The 16,051-nt window shown below is 31.9% G+C and overlaps 1 protein-coding gene across 1 annotated transcript in view; it reads left to right on the top strand.

Moving 5' to 3' along the window:
- The window catches only part of Myo81F (unconventional myosin 81F), a 189,983-nt gene that overhangs the window by 150,505 nt on the left and 23,427 nt on the right, over positions 1–16,051 (top strand). The window contains exons 16-17 of the mRNA XM_075290991.1: positions 5,944–6,351; positions 7,771–8,764. Of these exons, the coding sequence (XP_075147106.1) occupies positions 5,944–6,351; positions 7,771–8,764 (1,402 nt within the window). The remainder of the gene's footprint in view (positions 1–5,943; positions 6,352–7,770; positions 8,765–16,051) is intronic.

Genomic DNA, 16,051 nt, shown 5'->3' on the forward strand with positions numbered 1-16,051 from the left:
TAGCTCCCATATACAGCTTTCGCCCGATTTACACTCATATGACCACAGAGGCCAATTTTTTGCTCCGATTTAGTTGAAATTTTGCACAGGGAGTAGAATTAGCATTGTAGCTATGCGTGCCAAATTTGGTTGAATTCGGTTCAGATTTAAATATATATCTCCCATATATAGCTTTCGCCCGATTTACACTCATATGAGCGTAGAGGCCAATTTTTAACTCCGATTTAGTTGAAATTTTACACAGGGAGTAGAATTAGCATTGTAGCTATGCGTGCCAAATTTGGTTGAAATCGGTTCAGATTTAGATATATCTCCAATATATAGCTTTCGCCCGATTTACACTCATATGACCGTAGAGGCCAATTTTTAACTCCGATTTAGTTGAAATTTTACACAGGGAGTAGAATTAGCATTGTAGCTATGCGTGCCAAATTTGGTTGAAATCGGTTCAGATTTAGATATAGCTCCCATATATATGTTTTTCTGATTTCGACAAAAATGGTCAAAATACCAACATTTTCCTTGTAAAATCGCCACTGCTTAGTCGAAAAGTTGTAAAAATGACTCTAATTTTGCTAAACTTCTCATACATATATATCGAGCGATAAATCATAAATGAACTTTTTCGAAGTTTCCTTAAAATTGCTTCAGATTTAAACGTTTCCCATATTTTTTTACTAAGATTGTATTCCATCCTAGTGCATTAGCCGACTTAAATTTTGAGTCTATAGATTTTGTAGAAGTCTATCAAATTCTTCCAGATCGAGTGATATTTAAATTTATGTATTTGGGACAAACCTTTATATATAGCCCCCAACACATTTGACGGATGTGATATGGTATCGAAAATTTAGATCTACAAAGTGGTGCAGGGTATAATATAGTCGGCCCCGCCCGACTTTAGACTTTCCTTACTGGTTTCTTCAATAAAAGACATGTTTTATTAATATATTAAATATATTTATTTAGAATCAACAGCATCGACTGGCCTTGAAATATTCAAACACATTTTTTCTTCTTGTAGTACCTTTCACTTTGAATAATTTGCTGCCTAGCAATTTTGTCCACCTTTTACAATTTCAATACCTACAAATATAAACAAAAAATCCAATACCAATTTTTTCACAAAAGGTAGCGTCACTGAATATTACCTGATAATTGAAGATTCCAAAATGAAGTCGAATAAAGGGGTTGTTATTCTGCTGGTGTTTTCTTTTTTATAAACCAATTGTCAAAAAACGATCATTTTTCTCACTAATTTAAAATAACAAATATTTTATATATTTTATTTGTTTTTATAATATTATTTTACTATATTATTTTTTAACAATCTCTCCGTATACCATAACAACGCGATTCCAACTAAAAAAACAACCCACGCGCAAACATATCGATTACATCAAAGACAGGTATCGATTACAGGTAGATATAAGAAATGTAGGAAATTTTCCTATATTCTAACAAGTGTGTTTCCTTAAGTTTTGAAAGTATTGAATACTTCTTAGTACGAATGAACTAAAATATTTTTCTATGCCAAGTGTTATTCGTATGTATGATAAGCTTTCTATAATAAAGGAAGTCAGAATTATCATTTTATAAGAAATCTTACTAAATTTGAGGAAACTTGGGTTTAGTTCGGTTTTTGTTTATTTTTACGAATGCTTTGTTATCAGTGAATAAAATTTTCTTGTTCAGTAATAAATTCTTATACCCAGCGAAGAAAACAGTATTAGTAAAATTCCATGCCTTATTCTAGTTAATGAACTATTCCTAACTGCTTTCAGTTTAGGATTCTTTTACTGAAACAAGTAAATTTTATTATTTCACACAAAATATTAACTGAGTGGAAATAAAATGGCTAAACTAAATTGATGAACATTTTTTCCTTTAGTTTCGAAGACACTTTTTTCTGGGTGTACGTTCCGATTTGTTTTGACGAACCAAAACAAATGTCCATAATGCGAAAATGATAAACAAAACTCATGCTCATGGAAATAATAATTTCTAATTCGAGTAGGTTGAAAAACTGAGTATTAAGGTTAATTTTACTGAAAACTTAAAATGTATGTTTTAAATGTCGTAAAATTATATTTTTCCGCGGCAAGTATTGTTTCTATTTTTAGTATACTTTCCCAAAAATATCGTGTTTGGACGTTCGTTGTAAGAATTATATGCTTCTGTGCAGACATATTTTGTATTAAAAAATTTATTCACGTAAACATAATATGTTGTAACATATTAACATATCGATTGCAAACATAATATACTAGATTTCAAACACAATATTCTTGTACCCACACATATTGTGTTAAATTTTTTTGTACCAAACATCTGATTTTTGTATCCAAACATATAAAAAACACACTTTTTCCTCCGTGCATATTTCAGTAGAAACATGTCGAAAATAAAAAAAGCTAAAAATAGCTAAAACGATCATAAAAAAAAAGCCAGAAAAAACTAAAAGCTAAATTCATTTTTTCCCCGCTAAAATACTTAAAAAAACCAAATCTAGCGGGAAAATCGCTAAATTGGCAACGCTGGTGCATGTACACAATCACGAAATTAATTGATCTAATTAATTTTTCATTGAAATGTCTTCAATGTCAGATATAATAGTATCAATTGATACTATTAATTTTTGTATCAATTAAGAAATTTGTTGAATCAATTAAATTTGTAATTTAATATTTTTTAAAACTCAACTCAAACACTTTAATTGGAAAAATTCTCGTGAATTTTTTTTCTGTGTTTGTATGTTTGGTTAATGTGGTATCACAATGGATGGATTAGTCTATAAGAGCCTGAAATAAAGTGTTCTGCCACTTAAACCCTACCTTAGAACGGCTGCGATCTACCGCAACCGACCAGGGGCCAAATCACCGCATTCGTCATCGAGTTCTGTTTCGTATCGAGAAAAATTTTGGATCACCGCATTCGATCGTAATTTATTTTGTCTACTACTTTTTTTACATTGCTGTAAACATATGGTAATAAGAAATTGGAAGCAAAAGATGATTTCAAAATAACTTTTTGTGATCAAAATATGTATATGTGTAAATATTATTATGAATCCATGTGTTTTTGTTTTCCTCGTCTTCGGATTCAGAGGATGAGTACAAAGTGGCATTAATAAGGAAAAATATTCCAGACAAAATCAGTCGTTTAGCATTGCCTGTAAGTGATTCTATTTTGAAGTGAGTGCTTTAACTAATTGTGTTTTTAACATCCATAGATTTAAACGACGCTTTCATCTGTCAAAAGAAGCTTTTAAATATGTTCTTGAAAAAAATTAGTTTTTTTGAAGCGGCTACTTAGCATTCCTTTCTTTGTTCCGTTTTCCTAAATGCAAGTAATATTATATTTTCTTAAATGTATTTTGCCAAAATATATAAATAATACTTCCATTTTCACCAACTACTTGTTTCTTTTTGTTTACATTTTTCTGCTCAAAAATCACTACATACTTCGTTTTCGATAGCATGCTACCTATCGTGTTCAACTTCGAGTAGAAACAATTCGATAACGACTGCGGTGATTCGCGTAAACTACATAACGACGACTAAGTACTCGATTTCGACTGCGGTGATTTGGCCCCAGTGTATGTATAGTAAACACCAATATTTGCAATTTTAAAACACCAATTGGTAAAATTGTTAGTATGAATGTTGGTCTCTCAAAAATAACGCAATAAAAAAATCACTCAAATTGGTTACCTCCAGTGTTGCCAGGTTAGGGGGTTTCCCCCCAAATTTAGGGTTTTTTTCACGTTTCGGGGGATTTTTAGGGGTAAAATTTATTTGGGGGGATTTTTGGGGGTAAACAATTATTGCAGACCTTATAAAGTGGAGCAATTCTCAAGCAAATTCGGAACAATTCTAGCATGAGTTATGAGAAAAAAGATGCGGAAAGTCAACAAGAAGATCCTAAATACAAACAAGTGTCCAATAGCATTATAAGCATTATTATTTTCGTTATCTTTTTTAAATTCTTCTGTTGAAAGGCATTTTTAATATTTGACAAAATTAAAAACAATCGTATTTTAATTTAGCAGCTGGAAGCTTTTTAAGAGTAAGCCCGCTTTTTAAATTGATATACATATTGTATCATTATATCCATAGAAAAAATAATTTCCTCAGGGATGAATTTTTAAACAAACGAAAATCTCTTTTGTTTTAAAGTATTTTCTTAAATAGCAAATTTTATTTTTTATTTACTTCAAACGAAAAAAAAAAAATAGCATCAAAAGAAAACTTAGTTTGTCTAAAATTTCGTTTCTCAGGAAAGAACTCTTCTTTCAGGATATATATTTGTGTTAAATTTAATTTTTAAAGTGTATCACTACAGGATGTTTTCACGTAATTTGGGGACCACTTTTTGTACTTTTATATTCTGAAAATTTTTGGGGGTTTTGAAAAAAGCTTAGACCAATTTAGGGTTTTTTTCTTAAGATTTGGGGGGGAAGAATCAAAAATCACCTGGCAACACTGGTTACCTCATATCTCAGCAGTTTGGTATTCTCTTCTTTGGTACTCTCTCAATTCTCTTAAGCTAATGCCAACTGCTGGTAGTTGTTGTTGTTGAGTGCGATCCCACTTTATGCGTTTTTCAGACTATCGGCCTTATTCATAAAAAATCATTAACGCGCACTCTAAACCAGTGATAGCTATCACGCTCTTTTTATTCTATAAGCCTTATATAAAAATGGGTATTCATTAATCATTAATAACACTATTATAGTTATCATGCGTTTTTAGTGATCAGGTGGCAACACATGTCGTTACATCTTGTCATTTTCATCGTAGTAATGAAGATCGAATTATAACCGGTTGATCTTAATAAAAATAAAGTCTCAACATTTTAATGATTTTGTGGCGAAACATAATTTTCCAGGCTAAATTAATTTATACAGAATGCATTACTCACAATATACAATCATTTTATAATTAGTCAATATGTTAGTATCAATATTAGTATTAATCGAACCGGATTGTATTCGACTTTCTATTGTTATTAAAAACACATCACTAATCTAATGGAATTCATCTATTTAATTTTTCGAGCTAATTTTCGACGCATTTTTCATTAAAGTAACAAAAGGAAGTTTAAGATGACGTTAAATTTACATAATATTAGTAGGAATGCATTTTGTACGTCTATTTCTGCAGTTCTCTTATTTGGATTAGTATTTTGAAAAATGGTATAAAAATAGGGTTTTTATAAGAAAAGATCGCCCATTTTATACGCATTGGCATATAATGATATACAAAATAGCATAAAACAGCGATACATTAATAGGTATTGCCCAAAAAAGCATTTTGCAATTTTATCAAAGAGTTAAAGAAGGGTACATCCTACAATAAATTTTTACAATTTACCAAAGACTTGTTAAAGGTTTGGTAAGCTATTAATCGTTTATGAATGCTATTTTTCACGAAATAATTTATCAATCGTTCATAAACGTCAATTAACTTTTTATGAATACGGCTGTATAAGTTTAGCCGGATGACAGTGGTCGTGATGGACATATCATATATATATTCGACACATTATGTTATAAGTTAAGTCCGAAGGCATAATCGATATTATTGCATGTTTATAGGATACATAACATAATTACCGATTATTTAGTCATCAACAAATTGTCGTATCGATTGGACACTGTAAGATTCTTTACAAACACAGACATTCCGTCTGGAAAGATGCATAAGTGTATGTATACTACCACACTCGTTTTTTGTTTACCGAGCATTGCTACGTTGCCGATTGGTTTAACACCGCAAAACACTACAAACGAACGAAATAAGATTTGTTAAAACGCAAGATAATAGAACTTAAATACCTTTATATCATGATAATTAACAACAGTTGTGTTATTTGTATCGATCAAATGAAATTTTAGTATATACTTATAATCCATAGTAATATTATACTTTTATATTTCAGGCAATGCGAAGACTTGGAACTATAGTTTGCCGATTTTTCTTCCTCGATGGTCGTACCAAGGCCATTGACGTCCATCCCACTGATACAGCGGGTGATGCCGTTTTGAAGTTGGCTGATAAACTTAATCTTGCGAATACTGAAGGCTGGGCAATTTATCAATCACATCCTAATGGTGAAGAGCACATTAAGTCGTTTGACTATCTCTATGACATTATTGCTGCTTGGGAGGCGAAAGAATTTAAAATGCATTTCGACACTGGTACTATAAGTCGGACCCTAAGTGGGATACCATCCAATGAAAATAGATTTGTATTCAAAAAGAGACTCTTCAAATCAATTCGTGCACTGTCACCAGATCCTGTTGAAGTCAGTTTATTATATGCTCAAGCTGTTTACAGTGTTGTAAAGGTAAGATTTGTTTTCAATGTACCGAAGTTTTATTTGGAAAAAAATTTTGTACATGTATTTTTGGGACGGGATTAATCCCGAATCCCGGGATTTTTTTTAATCCAGTATATCCCCCATGTTCTGGTTTACGAATTCGCAAAACGCATTTTGCATTTTCAATAACTTTTGAACCATTCCATGTTTTGTCATGAAATTTGTTCCAATTAAATATCTTATCAATAAGAACTATTTATACAAATTTCGTATTATTTATCATTATAGTTCAGAAAATAGAGGTTGAGAAAAATTTTGCTTTTTGCGAATTCGTAAACCAGAATAGGGGGGTATAATCCCAATTCGTTAAAATTTTCAAAAAATTGCGATATTTTGCCAAATAAATTAGTTTTATAATTTTTATGATTTTTAATGCATTCTATCGATTATCTAAAACGTTAGATCTCAATATTTTCAAAAAGTCTCAATTTTCCTAGAATGGAGTGTCACTTTTTTCAACTAAATTTTAATAAAAAGTAGCATTTTATTAATTCTTATTATTTTAACCATATTTTAAACAAAAAAGCTAAAAATACCCATTAAAAATATGAAAAAACGTGGTGAATTAAAAGAACTATCTGTGTAGTTGAAATAAACAACATCTAATCTAATTATACAATTATTTTTCGAGCTTTATGGACAGATATAGATTAAGGAACATGGTTAATAGAGCCATTGAAAAGAAAACGCCAGATACAAATCTATACACGCCTGGACTGTACATGTTTCGGTTCGGGCGAATGAACCTTTCCACAGCCTTTAGTACAGATCTGGCTGGAAGAGATAACTCAATTTTGGGCCCTTTATGCTAACTCCTTATGGAGAAAACATTTGGGAATGTTCCTCTTACAAATTGAATCATCTTTTCTCCCACTGTACATCATCTTTTCATATAACTGACAAGTCCCTTAATCTTATTTTTATTTCGTTTTGTTACATAGTAATGCAACAACACGAAATTTATTTTTAGAAAGCTAATTTGTTAGAATTCACCTAAGTGGTGAACAGTCGAACAACATCTTTAAAAGGACATTTATGGAAGAGATTTTAAACAACATCTTTAGAAGGACATTTATGGAAGAGTTTTTAAAGTTATGCCTTTATAAGAACTTTCTAATTTTATGGTGGGTAGCATATCAAAAAAATAAAACAGCCAAATTTGCCAGATTGTTTTAAAAATGTCAGCAACATATTTTCATTATCAGTTTTTCCACTTCCACAATAAAAATTGGCCATTGGCCCATTATTTAATAGGAACCTTCGTGAAATTTGTGTGTATTACACATGCTTGTCTACTCTCCCTAACACAATTGTTAATTCATGTAAACTGACAATTTTTTATGTTCTACAAAGTAGTGACGAAAGTATATATTTTTTCCATTTTAGCGTGACGAATTTCCAGTAAGCGAACGAGTTGCACTACAATTAGCTGGATTGCAGGCCCAGGTATCGTTAGGTGATCCATCTAACCAACCAAAACCAGAGTATTACACACATGTATATAACTTCCTCCCTGATAGAATATTAAAAACAAGAGAACAACAGTTTTGGGCTCCGATATTATCACAAGCTCACCGACAGTATGGGGCCTCCCGAAATGAGTTAACTGCCAAAGTTTTGTATCTAAGTTGCGTTATGCAATATCCTCTTTACGGTACTACTATGTTTAATGTCACCTATAAAGGATTTTGGAGTTGCGGCAACAACATGATTCTTGGTGTAAATTATGAGGGTTTGGTCTACATACAACCCGATGATAAGCATATTTTATATCAGTTCAAATACTCTGATATAGAATCGATATTACTGGATCCAAGTGATTGTCTTATTACTATAACTCTTTATCGCTACGTTGTTTTAAATAAACGCCCCGCCAAAGAAGTGAAAGAACCATTTGAAACGCAACGATGTTTTGTATTTGAAACTCCTCAGAAAAATGAAATAGGAACATTGATAGTGTCATATCATCCCCCACTTTCTTATTGGATTATGAAAAATTCTAATGATCTTCCAAAGAAAGTAAAGAAAGTGAAAAACATGAGAAATGAAGACCGAGGCCGTTTCTATCAAAATATTGTACTATGTAGAAGACAACTGATCGATTTGGAAATAATACGAAAGCCAATAGATAATGGCGGTGGTTTTCTTAGAAATACTTTACGGCGCCTATCCAAACAACGAATAGAAAAATTAAGATTGGATCAATCTCTTTACAACATTCAAGATGACAGTGAAACATATAAAGGCGTACCTCATTCATGCTGGGCTTTCAGTAAAGAAAACATTAGCCAATGCCTAACAAAAATGAGCGATCAGGATGAATCTGTTATGATGCAAATCTTCCAAGCTATTTCAACTTACGCGGGTCTTGGCATTTCTGGTAAGTACGCCATAAAATACTTGTTCAAAAGCATAGATGTAAAGATTAATATGCAGAAAATACACAGAAAAACACAAAACTCTATTATAGCAAGAATGCTCCACTTTTTGAGATTTCCACTAAACATTGTAAAAACCAGGAAAATTTAATACCCTGGTGTACTTTTTAACTACAACTTACGTATTTACATCCTCTCATAGAAGAAAAAATGAACTAAATGTAAAGAACAAAATAATTGGCGCCAAATCATGACCATTTTAACCATACAGTAGTTCATTCTTACCTTTGTCTTTAATCGTACGAAAATTTTCTTCTGCTTTAGTTTATATCGAACTTATGTGTACGGCAGTTGAACTTTATACGTACGTTTAGTTCATAAAATGTACTTAAAACAAGTAGGTAAAATAGAAAGTCGGCCAGGGCCGACTATATCACCCCTGCGGAATTAGTAAACATGAACATTTCTGGGGTATCATTTGTATAGGTTTGGAAGATAAACCGCATTTCCATATTTAAGAACATTAAGGGATACATGTTTATGGGAGTTATACCACAATCTGAACAGACATGTCTGATATTAGGAGCTATAGTTGATTTTGCACCTACAAAGTTAGTATACCACAAATATTGAGTCCATTACTAAAAAAGAAGAAATCGCTCAATTAGTATGGGTAATAAATTCAAATGTTTAAAAAGCGGGGATTATTATTATGTAAGAGCTACATGTAAGTCTAAATACATAAAAAATTTAAATTTGAGTAACATTGGATAATAAATAAAAGTATTATGGCTAAATTTAAGAAAATCGAGCGATGCATATATATGAGAGCTATATCTAAGTCTGAACCAATTTGTATATTTTGCAGGTTCGATTGATACCACAGAAGGTTACCTTGTGCAAAATTTAAGTAAGATCAATCATCAAAAGTAGGGTTATTAAGGGAAAATTGGAAAATCTGAACCGATTTGGATGATATTTTAATGGTTATGTTGATATTACATAAGATTACATTGTGCTAAATTTATGTAAGATCGCTTAATAAATGAGGCCACTATTGCCAAAAATATGTATATTAGGGGCAAATTTTTGAAAATCTGGCGATACATACATGTAGGAGATATATCTAAATGTGAACCGATTTACATGCTTTTTGGCACATATACTATATTATAGAAGATTGGAGTAAGCCAACTTTGAGTAGGATCGTTTGATAAATAAGGGTTTTATGGCCAACTTTAGCAAAATCGGGCGATTCATATACACTGAAAATAACCATGCCCGGTTCCAAAGATTTTGTCTCTACTTTAAAAATGTTGGTCTTGATTTCGAGCCAAAGAAGCGGAGAATACAAGTAAGGATACTTTTAAGACACAATTCTCTTTTAAATTTGGGTTTTGTGTACTTGCTTCTAGGAAGCAAATTTTTATTTTTCGCTTTTTCAGCTCTTTTCTTCATATGCTATCAAAGTCCTTTAAGAACGATTTAACGACAACTTTATTTTCTAAATTAAGACTCGACATCCAGTAGAAATTATGCTATGTTTCAAGTAAAAAACGTCTTTAAAATAAAGTGTTGAAAAATAAGTCCTATATTTGAATGATTTTTTGCTTTGTACTCGTAGTCAAGATACAAAAAGACAACAAATTTAAAAACAATTTCATTAAATTTAAAGAATTTTTCTGAATTATTAAAGTGAAGTTGACCTTAGCCCAAACATTTTTTCTTTCATGTTATGATACCGATTTTTAAGTGAAATCACTTAATTATAAGGACAATATGACTTTATTGAAAAGTTTATAGTTTTTTTTTTTTTAATTTTTAATTGGATACAGGTAATGTTTAAATTTTTGATAAGTATTCTAGAGGTCCTGATGTTTGTCGCAGGCGTGATATCTGTAAATATACTTATAAGTACCAACAAAAATATATTATTTTCGTATTTGAATGTTCTGAACAAACTCGATTTTTAGAAGAAAAACAATATGATTTTTTTAGTGGCATTCGTTTTTTTCGCATTATTATTGGCATAGTGGTTGCTTCAAACTTGGTCTAAATTGAGGCACATCTTGCCAAATTCCAGGAGCCAATGGGTTTGGAACAAGTATAAAAATATATAAACTTAGATCGACCAAGATTGCTATGAAGTTCAAATAACATTTTTTGCAGTTGTAGTTTCAGTATAGTGGATATACTGACGGAAGATTTAGTACATAATTTTACATAAGCCACGAAACCAATGGAAACTTCAAAAATGACAAATTCTTCTAAATAGCGGTATTTTCTGGAAAGATGTTAGTGTTATTAATTGTTCCAAACACAAAAATTGTAATTTCTTTACGCTGTCTTTTAAACTGTGCTAAAACCACGAATGTAATTAGTGGTAGGTCCCATTGGACCTCATCACGCAGAAGCGCACTAAACTTTTTTCAAACACCTATAAAAACCGATTTAATCATTCAATCACATAAAAATTTTAAGTTTTCATCTTAAAACACTTTAATACAAGAAGTCATAAACCATCACGCTGCAAATCATATAAAAGATAATGTTATGTTTGAATAAAAATCAAAAAGGCCCAGCGGAACCTCATCACGCTGAGAAGGGTTAAGTTAACGTTTTCCAGGTCTGCCAGTAATCTAAAGCTATATGCCCTTAAAATTCGCTTATGTCTTAAATAAAATGCAGGACACTCACTCAAGAGGTGTTTAATTGATTAATTTTCCTCCGCATCATGACAGCTGATTTGCCGTCATAACAGCCTTCTACCTTACAGGTAGCCTGAGGCATATCAACAGATTCTAGTTCCCCTGGAATATGTAAGGTAGTTCCTCGATATGTTTCTATGGCCAGGCACCCATATTAGGTGAATATTGTACTGCTCTTCCATCTCGTTGAGAGATTTTCGGCTGTCGATGGCAGTTTTCGAGTTATGGAACACACAGAATCCAAGGATTTTATTGCATGTTGACTGTCTAAGCATATATTAAATCCAACATTTGTTGGAATATTACATCTCAGCCAATTCGCCACCTCTCTTATTATAATATTTCCGCCTGAAAAACACTACAGTGATTAGATAATCTTTCCGCTATTCGAAGTTCCAGGTCTTTAGAATATACTCCGAACCCCACTTTGCCATTCAATTTGGAACCATCAGTGTAGAAATCTATATAACGTTTATTTCCTGGGGTCTGTGTGCACCACGCAGAGAATTAGAGTTTCAAACTTCTTGTCGAAAAGTGGTTTCGCCAGAGTGTAATCCACTACGTTTGGCACATCTGGCATTTTTTTGGGGACAGAACAATGACCGTGCCTTTTTTCGACCACAGCGATAGCTCGCGCAACCGCACAGCCGTTTTGCAAGTGACTGTTTGGCCAAAATGTCTAAAAGCACTAGATGCAGCATGGCATTAAAGGAATCTGTTCCTTTCTTACTGAATGCACTCGAGATACACAAGCACGCCATACGCTGAACTTTATCTAAACTTGTCGGCTGCTGAAGTGTCGGCCACCAGACTACAACACCATATAGCATTATAGGTCTAACCACTGTCGTGTATAGCCAATGCACAATTTTCGGTTCTAGTCCCCACTTTTTCCCTATTGCCTTATTACACGAGTACAAAGATACCGTGGCTTTTCTCGCCCTTTCTTCAATATTAAGCTTAAAGTTCAGCTTCCTGCCCAAAATAACGCCTGGCTGAAATACGTCGCCTTGTTAGGTCTAACAGCCTAAGTATTACTTGGTCAACATTCAGAGTTGTCAATCCATTTAATATCGAGTTCGGATGGAAGTTATTGAATGCCCCTTCGATGTCTGGAAAAGCCGCAATTGTGTATTAATTGACAGATAGTGAGCTTTCAATAAAACTGACTATGTTAGTTCATGCAATGCGGTCTCAGTAGACCTGCTCTTCGATTAATCATGTTGTCGTTTCGAGAGCAATCTTGAATCGATGCTACTTCTAAGATAAATATGTATCATCCTCTTCAGAGTCTTAAGAACACACAAAAAAATTTTTTTCTGATTCAATCACGAAATTAATTGATCCAATTAATTTTTTAATTGAAATGTCTTCAATCACGAAAATGATAGTATCAATCACAGTTTTAATTGGGCATAGAAAAAATTCTTGATTAAAAAATTAATTGATTTCATTACCAAATTTCAATTAATTTTTTAATTGATTCAATTAAAAATTTAATTGATGTTGATTGCAAAACTCAATTAATTTAGTAATTAAAAAGGGTAACTATTTTCAATTACATTCTGAATTGACTTAGAATTTTTATTTGGATTAACAATTGATTGTTTGAAAAAAAATTTAATTAAAAATTTAAAAAAAAATGCATCACTTTTTTAACTGACTTAGTCTTCCGAATTTGATTAAAAGTTAATTGTATCAATTAACTTTTTAATTAAAAAATTTACAATTTTCAATCATTGACTTAATTAACTTAATGTTTCTATATTGATTAAAAAGTTAATTGTACCAATTAATTTATTAATTGAAAAAAGTTTCAACTTCAATTAACTTTTTAATTGGAAATATTTTGGTGATATTTTTTTCTGTGAAGGAATGAGGATAAGCTGACTGGCCGGAAATCCTTCGCACTCGAGTGGGAGGCTTTTCTCGCTTTAGGTATGAAAACGACTTCTGTTTCCCTCCACTTTCCTGAAATATATGCTAAGTTGAAACATCCTGTATATATCGCCGACAACCAATTCTGTCAGTCACTGCTTACAACTCCGCCGGATTAATTCCATCAGGTCCGGATGATTGGAAGGGTCCAAAACTATTTAAAGCCCATTTTATTCGTTTTGTTTTGTTATTGTTGGATGATTCTTCAATCATTACACAGGAAAACAGTGGTTCTATTGATTTAGAACTGTTTTTAAGGTTATTTGGGACGTTGAATCCAAATCTGCACTAACTGTTTCTGAAACAAAACTGTGAGTTTTGTCCCATTTTTATTTTTTGGAACAAAAAAAAATTTTTTCAAGAACAAAAATTGTTTGTTTGTTAAAAATTTCAATTTTTTTCGAAACTTGAACGTTCTCTCTAAAACTACTTGGAAAATTTTAAAACAATGCAAGCACGGCTTAAAGGGAATATTGTTTGGGAGTTTCTGATTTTATTTTTTTTTTAATTTAATATGGTGAACCGTTTTCAAGTGACTAGTTTTTAAGAGCGGTTCGGAAACTTCTTAGCCTATCAATGAAGGAGAATAGTTAGTTTTTCAAAAATATTTTTATGTTTCAATATTATCTCCTGAAACTTCAATAAACGTAGTCCAACGCTTTTCTAGCAATTCTATCCCTTGATTAAAATAGTTTTCCTCATGGTCTTCAAAATAGTGGTTTACAACTGTAATTGCATCTTCATTTGAGGTAAAACGCTTGCCAGCAAGGATTTTTTTTAGATTTGGGAACAAGTAAAAGCCACTGGGAGCTAAATCAGGAGAATAAGGTGGGCGGTCAAGCAACTCAAACTTTAAGTCGTTGATTTTAGCCATTGTTAAAACACTCTTGTGCGCTGGTGCGTTGTCTTAATGAAAAATTATTTTTTTTGTGTTGTAAGCCAGGACGTTTTTCTCGAAATTGATCCAAAAGGTTGCAATAGTACTCTGAATTTATTGTTTTACTCTTTTGCAGATAGTCAGTCAATAAAATGCCTTTCAAGTCCCAAAAAACCGTTGCCATAACTTTACCAGCCGATTGAATTGTTTTTGCCTTCTTTGGGACACTTCCTCCAGCTTCAGTCCATTGTTTGGATTGTTCTTTTGTCTCGGGAGTATAGTGGTGGATCCATGTCTCATCAACAGTTATGAAACGACGCTTAAAATCCATTTTATTTCGCTTAAAACGATCCAAACAAGCGTGAGAAATGTTCATTCTTATGCGTTTTTGATCGACTGCTAACAAATGCGGCACCCATCTTGCAGAAAGCTTTTTCATCTGTAGTTCTTCATGCAAAATTAAATGGACTCGATCATTTGAGATGCCCATGATATTAGAAATTTCACGCACTTTTATTCGTCGATCATTTAATACCATATCAAGCACTTTGGCTACAATTTCTGTTGTTGTTGCTGTTTTTGGACGTCCACTACGTGGTTCATCTTCAATGCTTGTACGATCACGTTTAAATTCAGGAACCCAATTTTTTACTGTTGCATATGAAGGAGCACTTTCACCTAACACCTTCACCATACACCCAGAAAAAAGTGACCCCTTCTTTAAGTTAAAATGAACTCATTGTGAAGAAAGTTGAACTTCGTATAGCGCCAAAGACATTTTTATTTGTTTGAACGATGTGATTTTCGTAGAAATTAGGTATAATGCATTCCATATGTTAGTTAACATTTTCCTATATTTATGTACCACTATACTACAGAATGAAAAAAGTTAACTGATTTGAATTCAAATATGGAATGATTTTATTGAATTTTTTCATTTATTTGGACAAATCTTACACATTTGTGGTAAAACTTTTACTTCAAAATTAGAACTGCTTACCTTCGTTTTTAAATACAATTTTATTTATCTATATAGGCGATTTTTTCTTCAATAAAATACACGTTTTATTAATATATTAAATATATTTATTAAGAATCGACAGCATCGACTGGTCTTGAAATACTAGTTTATTATTCCACTATTTCCAATTTCCATGTAATGTCATCAACTGTAAAACGCATTTTTCTTCTTTCACTTTTAATAAGTTGCTGCCTAACGATTTTGTCCTCCTTTTACAATTTCAATACCTACAAATATAAATAATCATAAACCATTTTTGTTACAAAAGGTTAGCGTCACTGAATATTACCGGATAATTGAAGATTCCAAAATGAAGACAAATGACAGGGTTGTTATTCTGCTGGTGTTTTCTTTCTTTATACACCATCACGAATATTGATAGATTTATTTTCAAAAAACGAAAATTTTTCTCACTAGTTAAAAATAACAAATATTTTATATATTTTATTTGTTATTTATTATATTATTTTACCATATTATTTTTTAACAATCTCTCCGTATACCACAACAACGCGATTCCAACTAAAAAAACAACCCACGCGCAAACATATCGATTACACCCAAGCGCAAACACATCGATTACGATGACAGGTATCGATTACAGGTAGACAATAGAAATATAGGAAAATTTCCTATATTTTAACAAGTGTGTTTCCTTAAGTTTTGAAAGGATTGCATACCTCTTAGTACGAATGAACTAAAATATTTTTCTATGCCAAGTGTCGTTCGTAAGTATGAAAAACTT

The sequence above is a fragment of the Haematobia irritans genome, chromosome 1 (assembly GCF_050003625.1).
Source record: "Haematobia irritans isolate KBUSLIRL chromosome 1, ASM5000362v1, whole genome shotgun sequence".
Taxonomy (NCBI): domain Eukaryota; kingdom Metazoa; phylum Arthropoda; class Insecta; order Diptera; family Muscidae; genus Haematobia; species Haematobia irritans.